At 34.0% G+C, this 25,341-nt stretch overlaps 2 protein-coding genes across 3 annotated transcripts in view; both read right to left on the bottom strand.

Annotated features, from left to right (window-relative positions):
* Positions 1–90: 90 nt before the first annotated feature.
* On the bottom strand, positions 91–2,193 carry LOC107486378 (UDP-glycosyltransferase 83A1-like). Its single transcript, XM_016106912.3, has 2 exons — positions 1,708–2,193; positions 91–954 (listed from the first exon to the last, which is right to left on the bottom strand). Exons 1-2 carry the CDS (start codon positions 2,191–2,193, stop codon positions 91–93), a joined length of 1,350 nt encoding a protein of 449 aa, XP_015962398.1.
* An 8,986-nt stretch (positions 2,194–11,179) lies between these two features.
* The window catches only part of LOC107486650 (UDP-glycosyltransferase 83A1), a 54,847-nt gene continuing 40,685 nt past the window's right edge, over positions 11,180–25,341 (bottom strand). Inside the window, exons 1-2 of one of the 2 annotated variants that reach the window (XM_016107209.3) lie at positions 12,821–13,310; positions 11,180–12,183 (exon numbers count right to left, since the gene is read on the bottom strand). In XM_016107209.3, the coding sequence (XP_015962695.1) occupies positions 11,285–12,183; positions 12,821–13,310 (1,389 nt within the window). In that variant the 3' untranslated portion in view covers positions 11,180–11,284. Of the gene's footprint in view, positions 12,184–12,820; positions 13,311–25,341 lie in introns of those variants that run through there. The other variant, XM_052260897.1, reaches the window with a different exon arrangement.

A 25,341-nucleotide genomic window follows, 5' to 3' on the forward strand; every position in this document is an offset into this window, starting at 1 on the left:
CAAATCAGTCAAATCATCTAACCACTCTTAACTATCAACTTTACGTAAAGTCGATCGCACCTGAATTTTTATCAAGTAATAATATCATTCTCATTCCTTGACCCAATTGATGAACTCATTGAGATTCTTATCACCTTCAACTTTGTTCTTGATCATCATTTCCTTGAGTTTCAACGATCTCTCTTTAATTCCTTCATCTTCAAATAACATTTCCACCTTCTTCTTTATCTCTTCCCTTGATACCAATCCATTTTCATCCTTCTCAAATTCAATCCCAACTTTCCACACATCACAAATATATGTCTTATTAATGATTTGGTCACTACAGAAAGGCCAACACAAAAAAGGGACACCGCAACACACACCTTCCATAGTCGAATTCCAACCACAATGACTAACAAAACAAGCTATCGAAGGGTGACTCAAAACTTTCTTCTTTTGCATCACCCAACCAACAATTTTACCTTTGTTTCCCTTAAAATTTTCCGGGTATAATAATGGGTTATTATTATTATTCTTGTTAATAACCCAAAGAAAAGGCATGTTAAGAAAATCAAGTCCAAGAGCGAGTTCCTTGAATTGTTCCTTACTAGGTGATACCATGCTACCAAATGAAATGTATATAACGGATTTTGGTGGTTGCTGATCCAGCCATTCTTGGCATGTTTTTTCTTCACTTTTGTTGTAATTAGTTGCAATCAATGGACCTATTGGTATGAGATTTGGTGATATGGAAAAGGGTCCTGGCTCAAGATCAATGGTTGTGTTGCAAAGCCACCATTTTGCTAGCTTTAGGGTTTGAATCTCTTGCTTCATGTGATGGAAGTAGAAAGTGTTATCCAAACAGTACCATGGCATGGCACTTGCATCTATCATAGGCATGTTTGAGCACAACTTAATTTTCTCATGTTCTTTGCTTGGGAGTCCTGATGAAATTTCAAAAGAGATAATTAACTATAGGTGAAAACTCATCAGGTGAAGTTGACTTACCTGAGAGTCGTTGGATGAAAATTTAGTCAAATCAGTTAAATCATCTAATGGCTCTCAGGTATCAACTTCACATGAAGTCAACTTCACCTTTCCACCCTAATTATATATAGAAGATATAATTGCTTAGAAATTATATTTATAAATGTATTTAGATATTTCTAGGCACTTTTTCTATAAATTCTTAAAAAATAAATCATACTCAACTTTTATGGGATTTATTAAAATTTAACTCCATTCTTTTCTATTTAAAAATATACATGAATTTTCTTTGAATTTTATTTTTATAATATTGTATTTTGAGTATAACACTAAATAAAGATAAATGTCATACATGAAAAAAATAACTGAGAGTCATAATAAATTTTATTAAGTAAAATATATCTTTTGACTTTATCTATATGTTATAAACTATATAAATAAAGGCAGACTATATTGATAAATTAAATAGAATATGGATTAGATTAAGAGATTTCTTGCTTTAAAAACACACAAAACTTTCTCTTCATGATCAGTACATATTATATGAAAATGAATATTTATGAATGAGTTTTACATTTTCAATTTCAAGTGATTAAATTAACATAATTAAGTAAAATATATTTCTTACCATTTTTTTTTTTTTTTGGTCAAATGGATTGGACAACCCCCAATCCTAGGCATTACACCCATGTATTACACACTCACACAACACACTCACACACACTACATGGGTATTACTAACATGGGTTCTATAATTCCCTCATCAATGAGCCTCTGCATGGAATCAAAGGAGGCCAAGGAAGTTGCTGAGGCAGGCCAGAACAAAGCCCCTTTGAGGCCCAAATCGAGAGCAACTTGCAAGGCCCAACCCATGTTCTTTGTGACAATGACACAAGAAATCTTGTTATCACTATCCATAGCATTCACATCTTCTATAAACTTTGGAAGCATAGCCACCATTGTGGTTTTTATGGACAATATAACCTTGGGCTGATCACTTCCATCATCTTCAGGGCCCAACCCATCTGGTAGGGACACCACCCTCATTTGTGATTTTACAAATTTACCTTCACTTGCAGCCCTATTCACCCTATTGAAGTTGTTATCTGAGGTCAAGAAAGTGATTTTGTATCCATTTGTGGCCAAAACTTGACAAAATTGAAAAAGGGGACTAATATGTCCTAGGATTGGGTATGGTATTGCTAGAAAATGTGGTATCCCCATGCCTCTTAGATAATGGATCAATAAAAAATTGCAAAGAACAAGTTTTGTGTGTGTATGTTGTTTAGAATAATTGTTGATTTGTTATTATATAAAGGATTCACACATTGAATCTGCCAAATGCCAATATTGATGGACAATTTATATCTTGTCAAGTCAAAATAACGTATGCTCTAGGTTTGATTTAAGAAAAAGTTATTTGGCATATTTCAAGTCATAACGTATGCACTGGATTTGATTTTAAAAGCTATATTTGGTAATTGGTATGTGAAGAATGTCCTTAGAGAAACTTTCCAAAAGAAAATTTCTAGAGAATAGTCCTATATTTAGATGTATAAGAAAATTATAAGAAAAACTGCTTTAGTTGACCAATAAGTTTTACGCTTTTTAATTTTGATATTGGAGAGTGGGGTTTGGTGTTTTGTGGGTATATGGGGTGAGAGGGTGTTTAACTTGGCTGTGGTGTCAGGAAGGAGTGTCAAGCAGGAAACGGACCCAGCGTTTCCCCCCCAACACGAATCGGACCCAACGATTCTCCCCCTACACGGCAGTCGGACCCAGCGTTTCCTCTACACGAATCGGACGCAGCGACAGGAGCAAACGGACGGTCCGATTCCTTGAGCATTCCACGTGTCGGAGAGGAGCTCCTCCCCAGAACGGTGCCCCAGCAGCCAGCATACCCCCCCTTTCCCCCACTCCCTCAGTCCGAAACATCCTTTTCAAACGTGAAACCCCATTTCTTCATCTCTGAGTTCATCCTCCTCCTCCCTTCTTCTTCAAAAACTTTGCATGCAATAGAATCTGTGAAAATGGCTAAAAGACACAAAGCTAGAGATGTTGATCGTCCTGAACTTCACATTGTAAATTATTTGTCTGATCCTGATTATGTAAGTTAAATTTTTTAATTTTTTGCAAATTTCTGTATTTTAATTAAATTTTGTAGAATTTTTTTTTGTATTTTATGGTTAAATGTTGCAGTTAGGTAGATAGATATGTAAATGTTGATTGTTACAGATTTTGTAAGAATTTTTTGAGAGTAGTATTAGAAATTTTAATTAATTAATAAAATCTGATGATTAATTTAAAAATTATAATATTAGCAATTTTGATAATTTTTTGTTATTATGTTTAGATATTGTTAGTTAATTGGAAAATATGTTAAAAAAATTTTTGTAAGACGGTTATAATGATTAATGAATAAATTTTGATGATTAAACTTATAAATTATGATTGTAAATTGTTTGTTATTATGTATAGATGTTGTTAGTTAGTTGGAGGAAATGTAAGATATTATTTTTCGAATAGATTTAGAAATTATAATTTAGTAAGTTAGTTTTTATGATTCATGTTATAAATTATAAGTTTAGGAATTATTTCCACACATTTTTGTTGGAAATTATATATTTAGGATTTATTATAATTTTTTGTTGGAGAATATGTTAGAAATCTTTTTGTAATACGAGTAGATATTGTAGTTAACTAATTAACTTTTGTGATCAATGTTGGAAATTATAATTCTGATTTTGTAATAGATTTAGAATTTAGAATTTAGAATTACTTAATTTACTTTTGTTATTAATTTACTTTTGTTATTAATTTAAGAATTTATAATCCGGAACTGCATCATTAATAACGATATTTTTTAATATTAATTGCAAGGCCAATTTACTTAATACATAGTTCATTTGGGAAGAAAGGTAAATTATAAGAATTCAATTATAAATAAACTAAGAATACTAAAGTAACGTTAATTTTGTATGTTGTTAGTTAGACAATGTTATTCATATGTTGTTTGTAAATAGCTGAGAAGTTATAATTAATTAATAAATTATTATGATTAATTTTTGGAAATTATAATTATAGGAATTATGATAATCTTTTGAAGTTATGTTTACATGCTGTAGTTTGATAATTTGTTAGTTATTTTTTTGTAATTGGGCTAGAAATTATGATTAATCGATGAAATAGTATGATTAATTTAAGTTGTAAATTAGTAATCATTCATGATTTGACTAGGAACATGTTATGTTTTTTCAGAGTTCACGGATGATGACATGTGACCACCCACTGCCTCCTGATCGGTACCATCCAAGTGTAAAGGATCATTTACGGGTTACTGGGTTTTATCATGCCTCTCAGATTGGAGTAGTTCAAGGCCAGAAAGCATTGATAAATGCTTTAGTTGAGAGGTGGCGGCCGGAAACACACACCTTCCACCTTCCGATTGGTGAGTGCACAGTGACCCTGGAGGATGTAGCCGTTATTTTGGGCCTCCCGACGAACGGCCTTCCGGTGACGGGGATGACCTTGAGCAGCTTTGAAGCATTGGAGGGTGAGTGTTTCCATCAGTTTGGGGTTGCACCGAGAAAGGCCGACTGCAGAGGGAGCGGCATAAAAATGACATGGCTTAGGAATCTAAAGGAACGTATACAACTGACTGACGAAAACAGTATGCAGAGGTACGTCAAGTGCCACATTATGTTGTTATTGGGTACTATCTTACTTGGAGACAAGTCAGGGGCATCTGTGCACTGGAAGTTTCTGCCTTTGCTCCGGGATTTTCATAGTATCAGTAATTTTAGTTGGGGATCGGCATGTTTGGCGCACCTATACCGGTCCTTATGCCGGGCCTCTCGTTTTGATTGTAAAGAAATCGATGGTCCGTTAACACTTCTGCTAGCTTGGTTTTGGATCCGCCTACCCTATCTTGCGCCCCCTACTAGGGAACCACGCAGTTTTCCGCTTGCAAACAGGTAACATTGTCAACTTACTTGTTATGTTCATAATTCTATTTAAGATGTGCTAGTGACATAAATAATTTCAGGTGGCGTAACTGGGAGCGTGGTGACAATCGGTATAGATATCTTAGTCTCACCCACTTTAGGAAGGCGTTAGATGAGGTTCAGGAAGGGCAGGTGTGTTTTTATTAGAAAGTATTTGTCTCCAACTGAGGTTGACTGTTATTTGGCTTGTAATGACGTATGTCTTATGCTGTGTGCAGTTCGTGTGGGTTGCTTATGGTGTGGATCGCATTGATCCGGGCATAATCCCAGAAGACATCTTCCTGCACGCAGTAGTCTGGAGCGCTACGGTTCCGTTGATTTCATTCGAAACTATTGAGTGGCATGCAACGGATAGAATTAGAAGACAATTTGGTTTGGTTCAGGGAGTTCCATCTGAGGAAACAAATCTGGGAAGGGCACATGGAGAAACACTTGCTGGTCCTAAGAATCTTGACTGGGCCACAGCCCCGTCCCATTCATGTTGGATTATGCGCTGGACAAACAGGTATAATAACATTCTGCGTGAGTATCTGGAACCTTCACAGCATCCGTTGGATGTTTACATGGACTGGTATCGTGCACGGTATGGCAACCATTTGAAATTGTCAAATGTTGTGGTTCAAGAGAACGATGAAGGTGAACAAGTAATGGATGATGAGGGTAACCCAGCTATAAATGATCATCTTTATAACCCAACAGTACTTTCTTCTGATCATGCTAACCCTGATAAGCCAATCACACCCTGATCCATACTGTGTACACTTCGCATAGAAGGTCAACGGCTCCGACTCATACACACGGTAGTCTACGCCTCTTCGGATGGTATAATCTTTCACCGCCATCATAACAGCTTCCCTAGAACTGAATTCCATTCCGATTGCAAATTCACCATCTGCGACCATAGGAATTTCTACCACAACGACAGCCAAATCAAAATAATTTAAGGCAAATACATTTAATAACTGAAAGACTACGTCAATGCTCCCTATATCCCCATCAATATAAATATTATTCCTATCTATCATGTTGTCATCCCACTTTTAACATCCTACAAACATAAACACATAAAAAACTTTGGACGAATGCACACAAATTAATTTTCACGTGACTTATATTCTTATTTACATCTATCAACATAGATTATTTCCCAAAGTCTACTACTTTCTATATTTATATGTTAATACGTACCGGCACTCATATATTCCGGAAACTCCGGCGCATGCATGGCTTCCAAGTCCAGAACCCGCATGAAGGACGGCTCCTCAAAGGGATCTTCGTTTGCAAGTGCATTTGCAACGTCTCCCACATTTGGAGCCACCACCCCGTCACCTTGATCTTCTTCTCCTTCTGGAGCAACAGCTTCGTAATTGCTTTCAAACTCTTCCTCACTGTCACTATCATATTCTTCCTCTTCAATATCTCGGTCCACTTCAGATTGTTCGAATTCGACGTACAACTCTATCACCGATATCTGACCGCGACTTTCAAAATACATTGAAAACATCTCCTGCATACTCGCTTCGTCGGTTACATACTTGGTTTGATACTGCACGAAACCACCAAATACCGGTATGGGATATCTATATACCATACATGATATTTTTTTGGATATCTGAAAACCTATCTTCTCACAAATCACACCTTTTAGCTCCTCAAATGAGATTGTGAACGGAATAACAATATCTAACGGCTTCTCACAACTAAATCTCACTCCTTCAGGTGTTTGTAATAGAATCTGACCAAAATAATATACTCTAACTGTAACTCTATCAACTATTTTTCATACTCTCATACATAAATATCTAGTGAACTCTCATTTACTCTTGGAGTTCAAATGAAATAACAGAGACACAATGAGAAGTAGAAGAGAAACAGGGGGAGGAAGAAGGGAAGAAGACGCGGAACAACAAAGAGGAATCAGATATGAGGAGTGCATCCGAGTTTCCAAAACACACACTCATATATATATTCAAATCGGACCCGCCGAATCCTATTAAAAAAATTTAATAGTTTTTTTTCAGCAAAACGGACCCAGCGACTCCATAAAAAAAAAAATTTCCCCACAAAACGGACCCAACGACTCCATGAAAAAAAAAAAATTTTCAACTCTCCCAGCAAACGGACCCAACGAATCCATGAATAATAAAAAAAAAAACCTCCAAACGTACCCTGCGATTCCACTTTCATACACAAAATAAATAAACTTAACATTGGAACCTTAAGGAATCGGACCCTACGATTCCCACCTACAATTTCAACATTTTCTCCCGCGCAAGCCAATCGCTCGGTCCGACTCCCCCCTGCCATGGATCAGAAAAAGCTGCCCCACACCATTGTCTAACACCACCATATGCCATATCTCTGCACAACTCATCCACCCGTCCAATATTGAAAAAACTGAGCCATAAGTTTTAAGCTCATATATTGTCAATAATTCTATTTTTCATCATTCTTTTCTTTACAAAAACAAGAAAGCATATATACTTGCTTAACGTAACTCGTAAAATAAAGCTAACATGACTGAATATTCATGGATGGTCATAGAGTGAGCAATACTTCACAATTTTGATTTGTATTGTTTTTGTCTAAAGTCTCTAATACGTTGTTGAGTTGTTAAATGGAGTTGTTATAGACTTATAGATGACAAAAACTAAACATATTTTAAGAAGACATCCATTTTGAGTTCACATTGTTAATGTAAAAAATTTTAATTTTGTTAAGACTGTATTGGGGGATTGGGGGAGATGCAGTTCACAGACAAATTGAAGGCGTTGATGATCCCGCTAGAGAATTGGCATAAGATTAATTTTGGGGATATGGACAAAAAGATTACGAGGTTTGACGAAGAAATTAAGAAGATTGACGACTTGGTAAGCAATGGGGTGTATGATGGAACGATGGAGGCTAGAAGAAAGGCGCTGGTTACCTGCTGTGAGAGGTGGTATGTAAGGAAAGAAGTTCATTGGAAACAGATGTCCCGATCTCGGCAAGCAAAAGAGATGGACAAAAATACAAGATACTTCCACAACTTAGCGTCAGCAAGACGGCGAAATAACAGGATCGATACACTATTAATCAACGGCAGGCTGGTAAGGAACTAAGCTAGAATAAAGATTGCTATTAGGTTCATATGAATTATTTAGCTAATTAGGATTATAAATAAGAGATTATTATCATTGTATTGAAAAAAGAAATTAATGAATTAATATTGAATTTGATTTAGTTTGGAGTTTGTCCCTCTAACTTAACTAAGAAATATTGGCATTACTTTAAGGAGTACTAACAATCATCCTCTAAGCTTAGAGAAAACCAGTCTATATCTACAACTGAGAGGCAGAGAAAGTGGTTCATTTGAAAATAAAGGCTGTCTCATAAATAATCTACCAATTTATTTGTAAGAGCACTCTTATATAATGCTAATATGCTATACAAGGCTCAACGATCTGCTCAAGATTCAGAGTCAGTCAAATACAAAACAGAGTAACTAACTCTAACTACCAAATAACCAACTAATAACTAACTTAGATGATCTTTACAAACTCATATCAAGCCCACCTAAACCTTGTCTATTACAAAAGAAATATATGAACATGGGGTACAAAATTAAAAAAATGTTATTATTATTATTAAATTCGTATAGAGTAGTAGATATTTTAAATGTTTTTTTGTTATTTTTTTTATGTTAGTTTTAGGGTCCGTTTGGAAAGTTTTAAAAGTAACCTTTTTTAGTTTTTGACTTATGAAAAGTAGTAGTAATATCTTGTGCAATTTTCAAAACCAAATTGCAGAATTTTAAGAAGTTATTTAGGAGTTTATAGAGAAGTTGAAAAAATGACGTCTTTTATAATGCTATTATTTTTTTTATCACATTTCTATAAAATAAGCACTTTTAGAATTAAAACTCCAAATACAAAATAAATTATTTATAAGTTACTTTTAAGATAGCCATTTATTGTTTAAACCATTTTTTCAAAACGAACTTAATTAAACTGTTTACTCAAATTATCCCTTGAATTTTTACTATTTAGTAGTTGTTTTTAATATAGTGAAGCAATAAATGTTTAATGGAGTATTCAATAGGGTGATGCTAGGTAGCCAAAAAATAATTACAATATAGAAATATTATGTGAAAATTCTCATTCTCTTGATAAGCAAGTGATATACACCTCCTTATTACTTATTTTTCTTATCACCTATCATTTTACTGCATGTTTGGAATCATTAATATTCTTTCTAAAATCAATTTCAGTTTCTTCTAAATTAAATCCCTAACATCTCTCAATCACATTATTATCCATTAAAATGTAATAATTCTCTACAAAAATTATGAAAGTTAAATTAAAAATTTTTAACAACTTCTAATATATAATTTATATTTTACATATAGATTATTAAAAAATATAAAATATAAACAAAAATTTAAAAATAAATTTTTAAAAATAATTATTAACTTGTCATGTTAAAATTAATAAATAAGCATACATACGAATATTAAATAAAAATATTAAAATAATTAAAATCATGACCTATTAGTACGTATATGAGATAAATTGAAAAATACAATAAGACATATAGTTTAAAATTTGATAATATTAATTATAAAAATTTATTAATTATAGACATTATATGTATAAAATTATGAATATTATGAGTATAAAATTATGGATGTTATTAATATGAAATTATGGATGTTATGTGTATGAATTTATGAATGTTATGAGTAAATTTATCAATTGAATAAATTAATTTAAGAATTTGCATTTTTTAAAATTCAATTATGATAAAATTTAAAAATATCTGTGTTAATTTTATAGTTACTTATGCAATAATTAAAAAATGATATGTGTATGAATGTAAAATCTAATAAACATGAATTTAATTTTTAGATGTTAGTTGTATGTAATTATGAATGTTGTGTATATAAATTTAGTTAGTACAATATAATTATAAATGCACATAAAACACAATAAAAATCAATTTATTACCATACTCGTCAAAATTAGTATAGTTTTTTATATTTTCGAAGATTGATTGATTGACAATAACTTCATTAAATGAATTCATCTATTGTTCAAATTTTTTAAGCACCTTTTACTATAAATACCATATTAAAGTCGAATTCATAAATATAAGGATACAAGTAGAATATAATTTATAACTTTGCGTCCACGCAATAATGGAAGTAACACATACACGTGTAATGGAGAATACATACTTGAGTTTCAGGACGTCCTTCTTGGCTTTTTTCTTTTGTTGCTTCCCAACTTCTTCACTATTCGTTTCATTATAGTCATGCTATTTGTAATGATAAAGATGATTTTTTGTAAAATTTTTTGACCTATTCTAATTGTACTTGAAATAATATTAGAATTGTGAATTTTGAATGAAATTAATTGAATTAATGAAAACAAAATCATATTAAGTAGATTTTTAATTTTGTATCTCTCTATTAAATAATGATAAATGACTTAACAAAAATAGAAAATGAATTACAATAAAAAAGGATAATGACAATAATAATAAAACAAAAAAGCGTTTATGATAATAATTAATTACAATTATTGAATTTATGTGATATAATTGTATCTCCATTAGGTGAAGGAGCAGAACAAAAATTAATTACAATGATAAATCATAACCGTTATTAATTATTATTATTAATATTTATTATATTCTTAAATATAAAAATTAAATTATAAAAAGGAATATTAAATATTAATTATAAGAATGTCTAATAATAAGGAATATAATATTATAATTAATATCATTAATAAGTAGAGTTAATAAAAATATGATAAGTACATTGATAAGAGAGTGGACTAAAAAATAAAACTATTATTAAATAATGTAAATAGATTATATTATGAAAAATTTTGACTAATTATGACTGAAATTTTTTGGTTACCACTATTCAATAATATCTTATTAAGAGATCTCTTGGAGATTGTTCTGGTCTTATCAAGACAACTTGTGACGATCAAAACCAAAACTTATCATTTATCTTTTCATTTATTCTTGAATTAACATTTATATCCTTCTATTAATAATAATAATAATAAAAAACACACTTTTGATTCGCTGCAATACTCATAAAAAAAAGATGTGTTTAAATAGTAAAATTCCTTATAAAATTACATTTCACTTATTTATAGATCCACGGACATCATTAATCAAAATACAATGAGATTTTCAACAAAACTTCATTTTCTTTATTCGAAATCATTTTGCCTATCACCAAATCATAAGATCATCAAAAATTTCAAAATGCAGGCAACCTCCAACTCTAAAGTTACCAAAAATAATCACATTAGTTAATAGTCCTTAGCCCAGTTGATGAACTTGTCTAGATTCTTTGAAGACCTACCACCTTCCACCAAGTTATTCAGTGTCACTTCCTTCAGCTTCAATGATCTTGCTCTTATCTCTTCATCCCCAACCAATTCCTCCACCTTTTTCTTTATCTCACCCCTTAATACTAATCCATTTTCATCATCATCCTTCTCTACTCCCAATCCAACCTTCCAAAAATCACAAATATAAGCCTTGTTAACAAATTGATCACTGAAATGTGGCCAACACAAGAAAGGAACCCCACTACACACGCCTTCAACAGTCGAATTCCAACCGCAATGACTTACAAAACAAGCAATTGCAGGGTGGTTTAGTACTTTCTTCTGTGGACACCAACCCACAATCTTACCTTTACTTCCTTGAAATTCATCTGGGTATGCATTATTTGATTTATTTCCATTCTTATCATTGTTACTACCTGTTCTTACAACCCAAAGAAAAGGCTTGTTAATGAGATCGAGCGCGAGCGCTAACTCTTTGAATTGGTTGGATTCCATAACTGCCAAGCTACCAAATGAAACATAGACAACAGATTGAGGTTGTTGTTGATCCAACCATTCTAAGCAGGTTGTGTCTTCTTGCCAGAATGAAGAGCTTTTGTTGTTGTTGTTGTTGCTGTCATTAGTAGCTTCCATTAATGGACCAATTGGAAGGAATCTTGATGATATCTCAAGTGCACCAGGCTCAAGATCACAAGTGGTGTTGCAAAGCCACCAACTTCCCAACAACTTCATTGTTTGTGTGTCTTCTGCCATGTGATGGAAAAAGTTCTTGCCAAGGCTACACCATGGCAAATTTGCTGTGTCCATCATAGGTGAATTTGGTAAGAGTTGAAATTCTTGTTTCCTTATTGGTAGTCCTGTAATGCCCGGAAGCAAAATTAAGAAAAACTAGATACAATATCTTATTAAAAGTTGAGTAATCAAAGGTTAAATTTTCCCAAAAAATTCTAAAATGGGTATTTTAGTCCCTAGCAAAATTTTATTCTCTAAAAATCTTCAAAAGTATTTTATTTGAGTTGCTTTCAATCAAATTATTAATATTTTTATCGGACAAATAAATTCATAATAAATTATAAGATAATTAGGTATAAAAATATTATTATAAGATAAATTAGTCTCTTTTAAAATGATGGAGGATCAATCTTTCTGAACAGATTAATTCTTAAAACTTAATTTATTGTGACCAAAATATTTTATCTAAAATTTTGTGAGGACTAATTTAAATATTTATTTAATTTTAAATAGTTGGTTACTTTTACGAAGGTGTTTTCATACGAAGAACTAAAAATATTATTGTGGAACGAATTTGAAATGTCTAACTGAATTATCTAACCATTGGTACTATCATAAATGTCTTTATAAAAGTAGTCACATTTTAGTTATACAGATCACTCAATAAGTAGACCAAATAATATTTAAACTATGCAATTTAGATGAGCGAAATCCATAAATCAAACCCATAATTGGTGAATCTCATATATGAATAACCCTTACCCGTTTGAGAGTCTATAATTCCTTGATCAATGAGGCTTTGGATGGAATAATATGAGGCCAATGAAGTTGCTGAGGCAGGCCAGAGAAATGCCCCTTTAATCCCCAAATTGTTTCCAACTTCCAAGGCCCACCCAATGTTCTTGGAAACAAGAATACATCTGATCTTGTTCTCACAATCCAAACCATTGTTGATGTCTTGTATGAGTTTGTGGAGCTTAGGAGGCATGGTCTTCCTCAACAAAATCACCTTTGGTTGGTCACTTCTATCATCTTCCGGGTCCAACCCATCTGGGAGTGTCACAAAGTCTATCATCTTTGATGATCCAACATCATTATCACTAGGAATCTTCACTCTCTTTTGGATGAATTCCGAGATCACAAAAGTGATTCTGCAACCATGTTTGATTAAAACATAGGAGAACTGAAGAAGGGGATTCATGTGTCCCAGAATTGGATATGGCATAACAAGAAAATGTGGATTATTGCTCATTGTGTGTGAACAAGCTAAGAGGGATGGATTACTATTGATGTTTAGTTTGTGTTATGATTAAACTTAAATATAACAATGTGCATTTTAACTACATTGGAGCTTCTTGATTTATTACCAGGTGATTGTTTGTTGGATCAGTTGTGTTTAGTCAAACCGTGGGTCTCAAGAATTTGGACTCAATTATTATAGAATAAAAGACTTTTGAGTATTTAAATTCGGAAAAAGATCCTAAAAAGCATGCTAATAAAGTAGTAAAGTGATATTTTAATCACCTTTAGATTTATAACATTTATTATTTGTGAGTTTTATTATCTTAATCCAAGAATGATTAATGGCGCTAAAGTAACAATATAATTTTAGAGAAGCCGAATCACTTAAACTCTTATATTTTGTGTTGCTACAAATTTTATTAATTTTGAATTTTAATGTATTTATTTTATTATCAAATTGAGCTTTCTAGTTCATAAATATTTTATTTTTTATTTTTAAGTGTTTAAAATATTTGATCTGTTAATAATGATAATAATAAAAATACTGTTTTTTTAGAATAAAGGACAAATATGTTCCTGACCTTTTTTCTACGGACATTTTCGTCCTCAAGAAAAGAAAAATACATTGATGTCCTTGACCCCTGTAAAACATGGACATTTTAACCCTTCTGTTGAATTCAAGCCGTTGGACCCGACATAAAACTCTGACCTGGCAAAGGTGGCGCTGACCTGTTCGTTACGGAGTCCACGTGGCAGTGAGCTTTTGGAAACTGGACATATAAGTCCCCAGACACGAAAACGACGCCGTTTCGTTACCTCCCCTCTAAACACAGTTTAATCCCCATATACAATACCCAAAAAAATGAGCCAATTTGGCTTCACAAAAAATTTGTATTGTCTTAAAATAATAATGTTAGGAACTCGAAATATGTTTTTTTTTATTCAAAAATCGTGTTATTCTTTGTAAAAATGAATAAGAGCCGGGTGGATCTTGACTCGTGTGATTAAACACTCAAACTGAAATAGCCAATTCTGTTTTATCTTCTATTTCTGATTCTTTCACTCTCTTTGTCTCTTCTTCTTCTTGCTGAGCTAAATTTCAACATGGTGTGTTGAGTTTCAACATTTGTAGTAAGAGAAGTGTGTTACTCTAATCTTATTTTGAGAGTGATCATTCTGTAATTTTGTAATAAGTATGTAACATTCTGAAATTCTTCCTCAACAAGTCAAGTTTGGCAGATAATGCTTTATTTTCTGTAATAACATTAACATGTGATTATCACTTAGTTATTATTCTTTTATGATCCAATTTGAATATCAAATTGAAGGTTGTATAAGGTTTAGAGAAGGGGGTTGAATCTATGGCCTTTTTTTAGGTTACTAAATTAACCCTTTTAAAACAACTTTGCAATATGAATTTGTTTGAACTCAGCAGCGAAAAATTTATGAGACAATTTCATTTTGTCTCATGAATATCAGAAAACAGAATATAGCAGTAAGGAGAGAAGCTGACACCATCATGTATCCTGGTTCGGTTGCCTTGTGCAACGCAACATACGTCCAGTCTCCACCACAACAGTGGTGAAATTTTTACTATAGTTAAAGTATTACATACACCAATTCCACAGGATTGACCCAATCCTTTCACGCTCAAGTTCTAACCTAACTTGACTTGGTTATGCTTATACCTAACTCTTCCTCTTAGTGCTAACCCAACTAAGAAAGGGATACCTCACAGGTACAAGATGCAAGACATAAAATCAACCTAAAGAAATCTGAAATCACTCTAGATTTTTCACTCATGCGTATCTCTCTGCCTCTTTCCACTCTTAGGCTCTTTCAATGACTCTCTCATTCAGCCTTTTACCTCAAGAAATTATAGAAAGATAAACATTAAAAAGAAAATTACAATCTGTAAAACATGTAGGAGATTGATAAACCAGATTTACTATGTGATAAACCAGATTTGCTAGCCTCTGATTCAGTTTTTCATTCTGGTAGAATGCTCCTTTGACTAGGAAACACTGTCCAGGTAGATGAATTTCTTCAAAGAGCTCTCTTCTTAGAACATACACCTCAAGAACACTGGTTTACTCTACTTGAATTTTGAATGGTGAGAAATTTTCTTTTGTATCTCCTTGCATGTTTCTGAGTTACTCTCCCTAGGTCAACCCTCGAGCTTTGTGCTTCACCAACCCACCATCTCACTTTTTCCCATTAATCCTCAAAATAGGAACTTTTGTTCTGACCTTCTCTTGTTGACTGAAAGTCACATATCAGCAAAAATAGATATCTTCAATGGTAAACCCAAATCTTAACCATTGAAAAACTACTTAGTCCCCAAGACATAATTTTAACCATAGATTCCTCTTTTCCATGTATCCCAATATGGAGTTGCAGAGAGTTGAAGATGAAGAGAAGAAAATGAGATGCATGTAGAAGGAAATAAAATTACCTTTGGCTTCTGACCTCTTCTTGATACAGATTGATGTGGGTGATTAGACCTCACCCTTTCTTGCTTAACCTTCTATTTCTTTCTTCTTCAGTGACTAACTTAGGAACTAAGCTTTCTCTCTCTTTCTTTGAGTTCTAACCAAAGCAGGAAAAAGTGTACGTTGCTTTGGAAGCAATCATAGAGGGATTAGCTTGCTGAAAACAAGTCGGGCTTGGGTTGGTTCTACTCAAGTTCAGCCCATTTTTTCATTCCTTTTCTTATCTTCAGGCTTCTATTGATTTATGGCCCACTAAGACAGATTTAGCTTGCTTTGTATTGGGCTGCTGCAATGTATATCAATTTTTTTTGCCTCCATCACTAACCCAAAATAATCAAGACTAATTAGGTAATTACCCCAATAATCTAATGTTTGTCATCATCAATTATGTTAGTTAATTTCTTAACTGAACAATCTCCCACTTGATGATAAACATAATTAAACAATGATCAAAAGAAAATGAATTTGAGTAAGGTTAAGAAACTTTCCTTTGAATGATGTTGCTTGCTTTTGTGTTACTCCCCTTTCCTTTCCACGATTAGCTCCCCCTAGATTTATGCTCTCCTCTTTGTTCCTGTTTTACATTGTACTTATAGAGAGCACAATAAAGAGCTACACACATTCATCTTGACTAAGCGAGTTTAAACAATCAACACCACAAAACTAGCCCAACACTGAACATATCATATTAGCAATAAAATTAAGCATCAAGTTTAATCAGGGGCAAACCAACAACATATCATATCCAGCAAGTTCCAATTTTCTTGCCACAAATTCACAGTAGTAGCAACAATTTGCAAATCAGGTTTTCATGCCAAACCATTGTGGCATCAACAATCAAACATTACAACAAAACAGTAGCAGCAATTAAAAAATTCAAAAAATTATTCACTGCTCATGCTATTACTCCCCCTTTTATCATCAAGGACAGACAATAAGCAAGATCAATAAAAACAACACCTTAAATCTTGTAAGAAAGTGTTAGAGCACAGTCCAAAGTATGAAATAAATTAAAATTAAGTGCAGCAGTAGTGAGAGTATTACAGTAATCCAAGACAACAAAAACTAGTTCAAAAATAACAAAAGAAACAGTTTTCATGAGACAAAAAGAGAGCAGACAACATCAATTTCATGAGACAATTCTAGGCATCTGAACCATTCCCCCAGAATCATCTTCCTCATCAGCATCAGTGGCAGGATCTTCATCTTGTTAAAGATTATCAATGAACTTCATAAATATAGCTACTCTATCCCTTGATTTTCAGAGAAAATTCTCATGCTTGCTTGCTAGCTTTCTTTGTTCCTTACTCATGGCAATCATGAGATTGGACTGGGATTCAAACTCCTGGACTACATCTTTGACAACATTCAGCAGAGCAGATTTTTGTCCAGTGGAGATGGAATTACCCTCGGTGGAAGGAGGAGGAGATTCCTCACGAATGAACTCATCATCTTCATCATCTTAAACAACTCTCTCTGATCGAGTAGGTCCTTTTTGCTGTTTTACTGTACCACCTTCCTTTAGATATGAATGTCTATTTTCATAATCCTCATTGGACAAGTCAACACCAAAATGCTAAAAAATACAAGTGAGAAACATGCCATAAGGAAGGGATTTGTCTTTCTCACTTTTAACAGAGTCAAACATGTATTTAACCATCAAATAAGCAAAATAAATTTTTGTTTTAGTGAGCAGGGCATACAAAACAAGAGTGTCAGTGTAGGATACCCTTTGATATGAACCACTTTGAGGAAGTATGATGTGGTTAATAATTCGGTGTAACTGAGCACGTTCATATCCTAGGGCTTTATGAGTGGGTGTAATCCCATCAATCAAGGAAATATGTTCACAAATATGAGCCAAAACATCATTGTAAGAAATACCAACTCCTTTATCCCACTTAACAGAAGTATAAGCACAAGACCCAACATCAGTATACTTTAATGAATCACTGATTGTTTCATTATTCAAGACAATGTCTCGGCCCTTAACATAAGAGTGAACAGTGCCCTCATGATATGTCATGTTTGCATAAAACTCTTGGACCAACAGAGGATAAACAGGCTTTTTGATGTTAAAGAGATGATTCCAGTCTAAAAATTCTAAATTTTCAACAAAAGAAAAACCTTTCTTTTTCAGGTTTGGCAAATTAGCAAGAAAAGAGGGACACAGGGTACGGTACTAAATAACTCCTTCAAATAAGTCATTGTTCATGGCAGACCTAAATCTATATGGATTATAGTTGGAGTGAGATGTCATGAAATGGGATTTATGAGCAAAAGGATCAATGTCTAGTTCTCTAACAGATTTTAGAGGGAGACGAGTTTTACCTCTTTGAGAACACAAGGGTACAGACCTTGTCTTAGGTTGTGTGGGCTCAGAGGTAGGTTCAGGCACTGCTGGTCATTTCTCCTTCGATGAACTCGGCTTTGACGACCCAGGTTTTGATTGAGGTTCCTTCGAAGGTGGCGTATGCTTGGCTGAAGGAGGGAACCTTGAAGGGTTCTTAGTGCGAGCCATGGGGTCAGTCCTAGGAGGTGAGGTAGGAGGAGAAGGAAAAGGAGTGAAGGTTCGGTCTTGGGAGCAAGTTTAGGGCTTTGTAGGAAGCTTGTAAACTTTTTCACGAGGAGGCCTTTTAGCTATAATTTTCTTCTTCATTTGGTTAGTTTCAGATTTTTGAAGGAAGAGAAGCAATAAAGGAAGTGGGGAGAAACCGAAGGATTGGAGAAGTTATGGAGGGAGAGGAAGAAGTATTGGTAACCGTACCCAAAAGAAACTTTCTCAAACCATGCAACTGCATCACCTTCTGATTTGACTTGAAATGACTTGACATCATAAAAGAGAAAGATTTTATTTTATTTCAAAAAAAATTAAAAAGAAAATCAATTTAAAATTTGAAATCTTTTTGGACTTAAAAGAAAACAACAAAAAATAAGCTAAAGCAGACAGACCAACAAAAACAAAATAAAACTCATGTATCATTCATATTTGGCCCAGAGGTGGTGTGCATTAAGGAAACATGTAGGACCACCCAAGTTCAGATTTTTGAGGTTGGCCCAGATAAATCTGCACGTGCAACAAGCCCAGAAACGCTGATTGAAGAGAACGTTCTTCACTTGTCCAGAATTGTCTCATCCCTATTTATGAGACAAAAACTCCAACAAACATATTAGCAACTTTACAATAAAGAATGATGGCTTAAAATTCCTAGACTAGTCCTAAGCATACAGAATCTGTCCTCAACTAGTGGTTTAGTGAAAATATCTGCCAATTGCTCTTTTGATTTAACAAATTGAATGCTAATATCTCCCTTTTGAACATGTTCTCTTATTGAGTGAAATTTTACTTCAATATGTTTAGTCCTAGAGTGCAAGACTGAATTTTTAGAAATATTAATGGCACTCATATTATCACACAACAAGAGAATATTTTCAGCATTTAACTTGTAATCAGCAAGCAGTGTTTTTAACCACATAAGCTGAGAACAACAAGAAGAAGCAGCTATATACTCAGCCTCTGCAATGAATAAAGCCACGATTGACTGCTTTTTACTTGACCAAACATTTAAGGACTTTCCAAGGAAGCAACATAAGCCTGATGTGCTCCTTCTATCAACTCTATCACCGGCAAAATCTGCATCACAATAACCAACTGCTGAAAAATCATCAATCTTAGGATACCAAAGACCAAAATTAGATGTGCCATGAACATATCTAATGATCCTCTTAACTGCAGAAAGATGAGACTCTTTTGGTTTAGATTAGAATCTTGAACACATTCCAACACTTTGCACAATGTCGGGTCTAGAGAAAGGTAAGTACATGAGAGAGCCAATCATTCCTCTATACCTCATCCATCCACATTTTTCTCAGTTTCTCCCTTGTCTAATTTTAGATTAGGGTGCATGAGAGTTCCCATGGGTTTGGCATTTTTCATACCAAATTTCTTAACTAGTTCCTTGGCATACTTCTCTTGATGAATGAAAATACCATTTTCAGTTTGTTTAATTTGAAGCCCAAGGAAAAAATTAAGTTCACACATCATACTCATGTCAAATTCACTTATCATGAGTTTTCCAAATTCAGTACAAAGGGATTCATTGGCTGATCCAAAAATAATGTCATCAACATATTTTGGACTAGAATGAAAGAATCATTAGAATTTTTGATAAATAGAGTGATGTCTGTGGTGCCTCTTTGAAAACCATTTTTCAAAAGAAAAGTGCTAAGTCTCTCATACCAAGCTTTAGGAGCTTGTCTCAAACCATAGAGAGGTTTTGATAATTTGAAAACATGGTTAGGACACTCTTTATTTTCAAAACCTGGTGGCTGCTCCACATGCACTTTTCTATTTATCACACCATTCAAAAATGTACATTTCACATCCATTTGATATAATTTAAAACCATAAAATACAACATAAGCTAAGAGAAGTCTTATAGCTTCTGATGGTTTATCAGTGGCTAAGAGAAGGGGGGTTGAATCTTAGCCCCTTCTTGATTTTGTCTCGTGCCTAGCCACGAGATTTTTTCGTTTTGTCTCGTGACCAGCCAGGAGATATTTTTCAGTTTTGTCTCCTGTGCAGCAGAATCAGAAATGGAGTATAAGAGAGAGAAAATTACACCAAGATATATCATGGTTCAGCTGCAAAGTGCAATGCAGCCTACATCCAGTCTCCATCACAACAATGATGGAATTTCACTATAATCATCCTTGATTACAAACACCAATTCTCCCTAGGAATTACGCCTCCTATCCAGGACAAGTCCAGAATCTAAACCCAAAAACTGAACTTGACTTGGTCACTGCCAAGCTTTCAACTGCAAAGTGCTAACCCAACCTGCAAGGGGATTCCCACAGAATCATGAAACACAACACAGATGTACAAAGGACCTCTAAGGACATCCATGGCTTTTTCTTTTAATTTTGCACTCTCTGTCTTTTTCCGCTCTATGGCTTTTTCTTACAAACATCACTGTTTGCCTTTTTTCATGAGACTCAAGACATACAAAATTAAACAGAAAAATACAAAACAGAATACATTGAAGGAGAAGAACTTCTGTTAGCTTAGGTAGCTATGTGAACACTGTGCCTTGCACTCTCACTCCTTGCTTCAAGCCTTGGCTGTTCTCCCTTATTTATATAGGGGGAAGCCTCCACAGTTGAAATCATTAAAACCAAGCTAAACTTCTTCTTCTTCAAGAAAACCAGTTCGGCCAGAGAGAGAGGAGAGGAAACCGAATGCTTTAACCAACATGCAATTACCTCTGTGTCTTCCCTTTACACCAAGATTCATCAATCCGAGCCATCCTTCCTTGCTTGCACTCCAAGAAGGACTCCTAGCCCTTGATGCTTCTTGATGCTTCTTGATGTATAATAGCTTCTTCTGCTCAAACTTCTGCAACTTTCCCACATAACTACAGTGGCTACCTCCTGTGGTAGTTGATCAAAAGCTGAGAAAAGCCATCCCTCAAGGATCTTCTTCCTCTGACCGAAATCTTCTCTTCCATTTTTGGTATGGAGAACTTGAGCTTACTTCACCAAATCTTACCTTTCTTGGTGAAGATCTCAACCACAACATACTTTTTGTTTTCTTTTTCTTGCCATTATTGTGATGGTCTTGTTGCTTGCATCTTCTTCTTTTCGGTAGCTAGCCATAGCTTCCATGCCTTCTCTGTGAAGTGAACGAAGTAGGAGAAGAAAAATGAGAGTGAAGAAAGAGAAACTTGAACAATAATTAATGAATATGATAAAGTAAATTAAGTTTCCTACTTCCCTTGCTTTAGGTAGCGTATATCATTGATGATGTCCATCAAATCAAGTGCTAAATCTCTCTCATGTTTCCAATGCAAGTTAATTCAAGTTAATTAAATTTTGAGATCCATCACAAATTGAAAGTGGGATCCGTTGGAAGCAATGGAACTTTGCTTTCTTTCGTTATTGGTTTCAGACCAGGCTTAATGGTCTTGGAGCAAATCATTTTGGGCTAGTTCAAGCTAATTCTGGCCCAAATAACCACAAATTGCTTCAGCCATAATACTTAAACATTTAGAACAAGGCTGAATATTTTTCATTCATATTGGGCTTGCAACTTTTCTTTTCTTTTCGGCCCAAGTAGCATAGCCATAATTTCAGCCATCATAAGCATAACAATTTAATATCAAGGCTGAGTATATGGATTCATGTTGGGCTAGCCAATTTTTTTGGCCCAACAACAGAATCTGCATTACAAAAATTATTAATTAGCAAGTATGAATTAAGATCAAATTAATAATTTTGTAATTAATTGCTTTAATAATGTTTGTTCATCATCAAATTAAATTTAGAGTTTTCCAAACTCATCAGCTTCCATTCGAGCAACAGAGGCAAATGATTCATCAAAGTCTATCCCTTATTCTTGGTTATATTCTTGTGCCACTAGCCTTGCTTTGTTTCTTGCAATGTTACCATTCTCTCCTAGCTTGTTCCAAAATATCCACTTGGTGCCGGTCACTTTCTTTCCATTCGGCCTTTGAACCAATGTCCACACTTGGTTCTTCTCAAATTCAAAAAGCTCATCTTCCATTGCCTTTACCCAAGAAGGGTCATTAAGGGCTTCTTTGACATTTTGAGGCTCCATTTGAGAGAGAAGGGCAATGTTTGTTCCTTCATTTGCCTTTCTAGTTGAAGACCTAGTCTTAACACCATGAGATACGTCCCCAATGACAAATTTATTAGGATTGTTCTTCAAGAATCTCCATTCACGAGGTCTGGTGTTCTTGGAGGCAGATTCAGTTACCAAGGAATTCTGGGTACTGCTGGTTTCAAGATCTCCTTCAGATTCATGAGACAAAATGCAATTGTCTCTTAAATTTTTAGCCACTGTAGTTTCTGGTTCAGCTTGTCCAGAATTTTTATTTTCATGATTTTGTGCAGTCTCATTGTCCTTTTGGGCTTGATTTCCTGCATCACAATCTTCCAAAACACTTTGCACCAAGTTAGTATCACAAAATGTAATATGTATGCACTCCTCAATAATCCTAGCATCTTGATGATAAACCCTATATGCTTTACTAGTTGTGGAATATCCTACAAATAAGCACTCATATGCCTTTGGATCAAATTTTTCTAAATTATCTTTGTTGTCAAGAACAAAGCATTTGCATCCAAAGATATGTAAGTAATCCAAGTTTGGTGGGTAACCTTTCCAAAGTTCATAAGGGGTTTTCTTCAAAAATTTTCTTATGATAGTTCTATTTAAAATGTGACAAGTTGTGTTAACTGCTTCAGCCCAAAGGAATTTTGGCACATTGCTCTCACAAAGCATAGCTCTTGTCATTTCTTGAATGCTTCTATTTCGTCTTTCCATAACACCATTTTATTATGGTGTCTTTGGACAAGAAAAGTTGTGAGATATTCCAAATTTCTCACAAAAGGATTTAAATAGATTATTTTCAAATTCGGTTCCATGATCACTTCTTATAGAAGAGATCTTTAAATCCTTTTCATTTTGAATTTTCTTGCAAAAGATTTTAAAGGCCGAAAAAGCTTCATTTTTGTGTGCAAGAAATAAAACCCAACCAAACCTAGAATAGTCATCCACAATTACTAAATCATAATGTTTACCACCTAAGCTTTGAGTTCTTATTGGACCAAATAAATCAATGTGTAGCAACTCAAGTGGCCTTTTAGTAGAAATGTCTTCCTTTGGTTTAAATGAACTTTTTGTTTGTTTTTCCATTTGGCAAGCATCACAAGTGATGTCTTTGTCAAACCTTATCAAAGGAAGACCTCTTACTAACCCTTTCTTTACAAGTTTGTTTATTTGAAACATAGTTTCATGGCCCAATCTCTTGTGCCATAGCCACTTTTTAGATTCTTTAGAATGAAAACAAGCTACATTTTGATCCTTTAGTTTATCAAGGGTAAGTCCATACACATTATTACAACACTTGGCAACAAAAAGCACTTTAGTAGTCTTTTCGTTTACAACACAGCATTCAAGTCTTTTGAAAGTCACTAAATATCCTAAGTCACACAGCTGACTTATACTCAAAAGATTGTGCTTCAATCCACATACCAAAAATACATCATCAATGAAAGTAGAGTGTTCATTACCTTCTTTTCCAACAGTAATAATTTTACCTTTACCATCATCTCCAAAGGTCACAAAACCTGCATCACACTTATTTAGTTTGATGAAGTAAGTTGACCTTCCAGTCATGTGCCTTGAGCATCTACTATCCAAGTACCACATATCCTTTTTGTTCTTGGATGCCAGGCAAATCTGCATGAGAAACTTCAAGTAACCTTAGGTATCCAAATTAATTTGGATCCTTTGAAGTTAATCCATTTTGGTTGCCCAAGTGCATTTAAATCACACCCAACATTGTAAATTCGGTTTTCTACAATTCTTTTTTCAATGAAACATTGTGAATATGAGTGACCAAATTTTTTTCAATTTATACAGTGATTTTTTGATGCATGTTTCTGAAATTGAGATGAGCTACCATGCTAGAAATGATTAAAGGGTTGAAATTTTCTGGTTTTTGAAAGAGGTGCATTTCTTTTGACAAATTATTTTTTGTTATAATTGTTCCTCTTTGCAAAAGGATTTTCACCAGAATTTTTGAAAACTTTTGGACTTTTTGAATATGAGGTTTTGTTGTAAAGTGGTGGTTTCTTGAAAGCAACCTCATTTTTTGAAATGTACCCCAGACCTGACCTATTTGAAGTAGGTCCGGTTCTTGGTGAAGGCTCAGTTTCACTTGTGTAAACTTCATCAAATTTCTCCTCAAGTACAGGAACATATCTAATACCAGATTTGATGGATGTGGATTTAGTATTTGATGAAGAAGCCACAAATTTCATAGAGGAATCATTACAAGCTGCACTTTCCTTGGTTATATAACCTAAACCAGATTTTTCAAACAATGGTCTTTGGCTTGCAAGTAATTTGTTCAAGTTACTAGAACTTTGAGCAAATTTTGCTAAGTCACCATTCAGCCTTTTTAATCATATCATTTAATCTTTTATTTTCAGCAATTAACTCTTGAGAAGGATCCATAATGTGCTTTCCTTTTAATTTTTCAAGTTCAGATTTAGAAATCTGTTTTCTTCGATAATGTCCAAAGCACATTCAGTTTCCTTCACTTTTTCTTTTAAAAAATCATTTTCAGCCTTTAACAAATCTTTTTCAGATCTGCATTTATTGTACTTATCTAGCAGTTTTGAGGTGTTTAGAGTAAGATCATCAATTATAGCATGTAAATCATCTATAGTCAAGTCATAGAAATTTACCTCATCAAGATGATTATTTCCAGCCATGAAGCAGGTTTTATCTTCACCTTCAGAATCTTCTTCCTCGTTGGAATCGTTCTCAAGATCCTCCCAAGCTGCCATGAGCACTCTCTTCTTTTCTTTCTTCCTTTTGTCCTCCTTCTTGAGTTTCGGACAGTTTAGCTTGAAATATCTAGCCTCCTAGCAATGATGACAAGTCACATTGCTCAAGTCCATCTTATGTTCCTTTGAGCTTGAACCCTTGCATTTGCCCATGTTCTTCATCATCCT

The sequence above is a fragment of the Arachis duranensis genome, chromosome 4 (genome assembly GCF_000817695.3).
Source record: "Arachis duranensis cultivar V14167 chromosome 4, aradu.V14167.gnm2.J7QH, whole genome shotgun sequence".
NCBI lineage: Eukaryota > Viridiplantae > Streptophyta > Magnoliopsida > Fabales > Fabaceae > Arachis > Arachis duranensis.

What these genes read in the sequence shown, in the direction of transcription:
- LOC107486378 (XM_016106912.3), bottom strand. Translation starts at nt 2,193, where the DNA reads ATGGGGATACCACATTTTCTAGCAATACCATACCCAATCCTAGGACAT. An exon ending in GAATTATAGAACCCATGTTA is followed by an intron (nt 955 to 1,707) that starts GTAATACCCATG and finishes TTTCACCTATAG; the next exon opens with TTAATTATCTCTTTTGAAAT.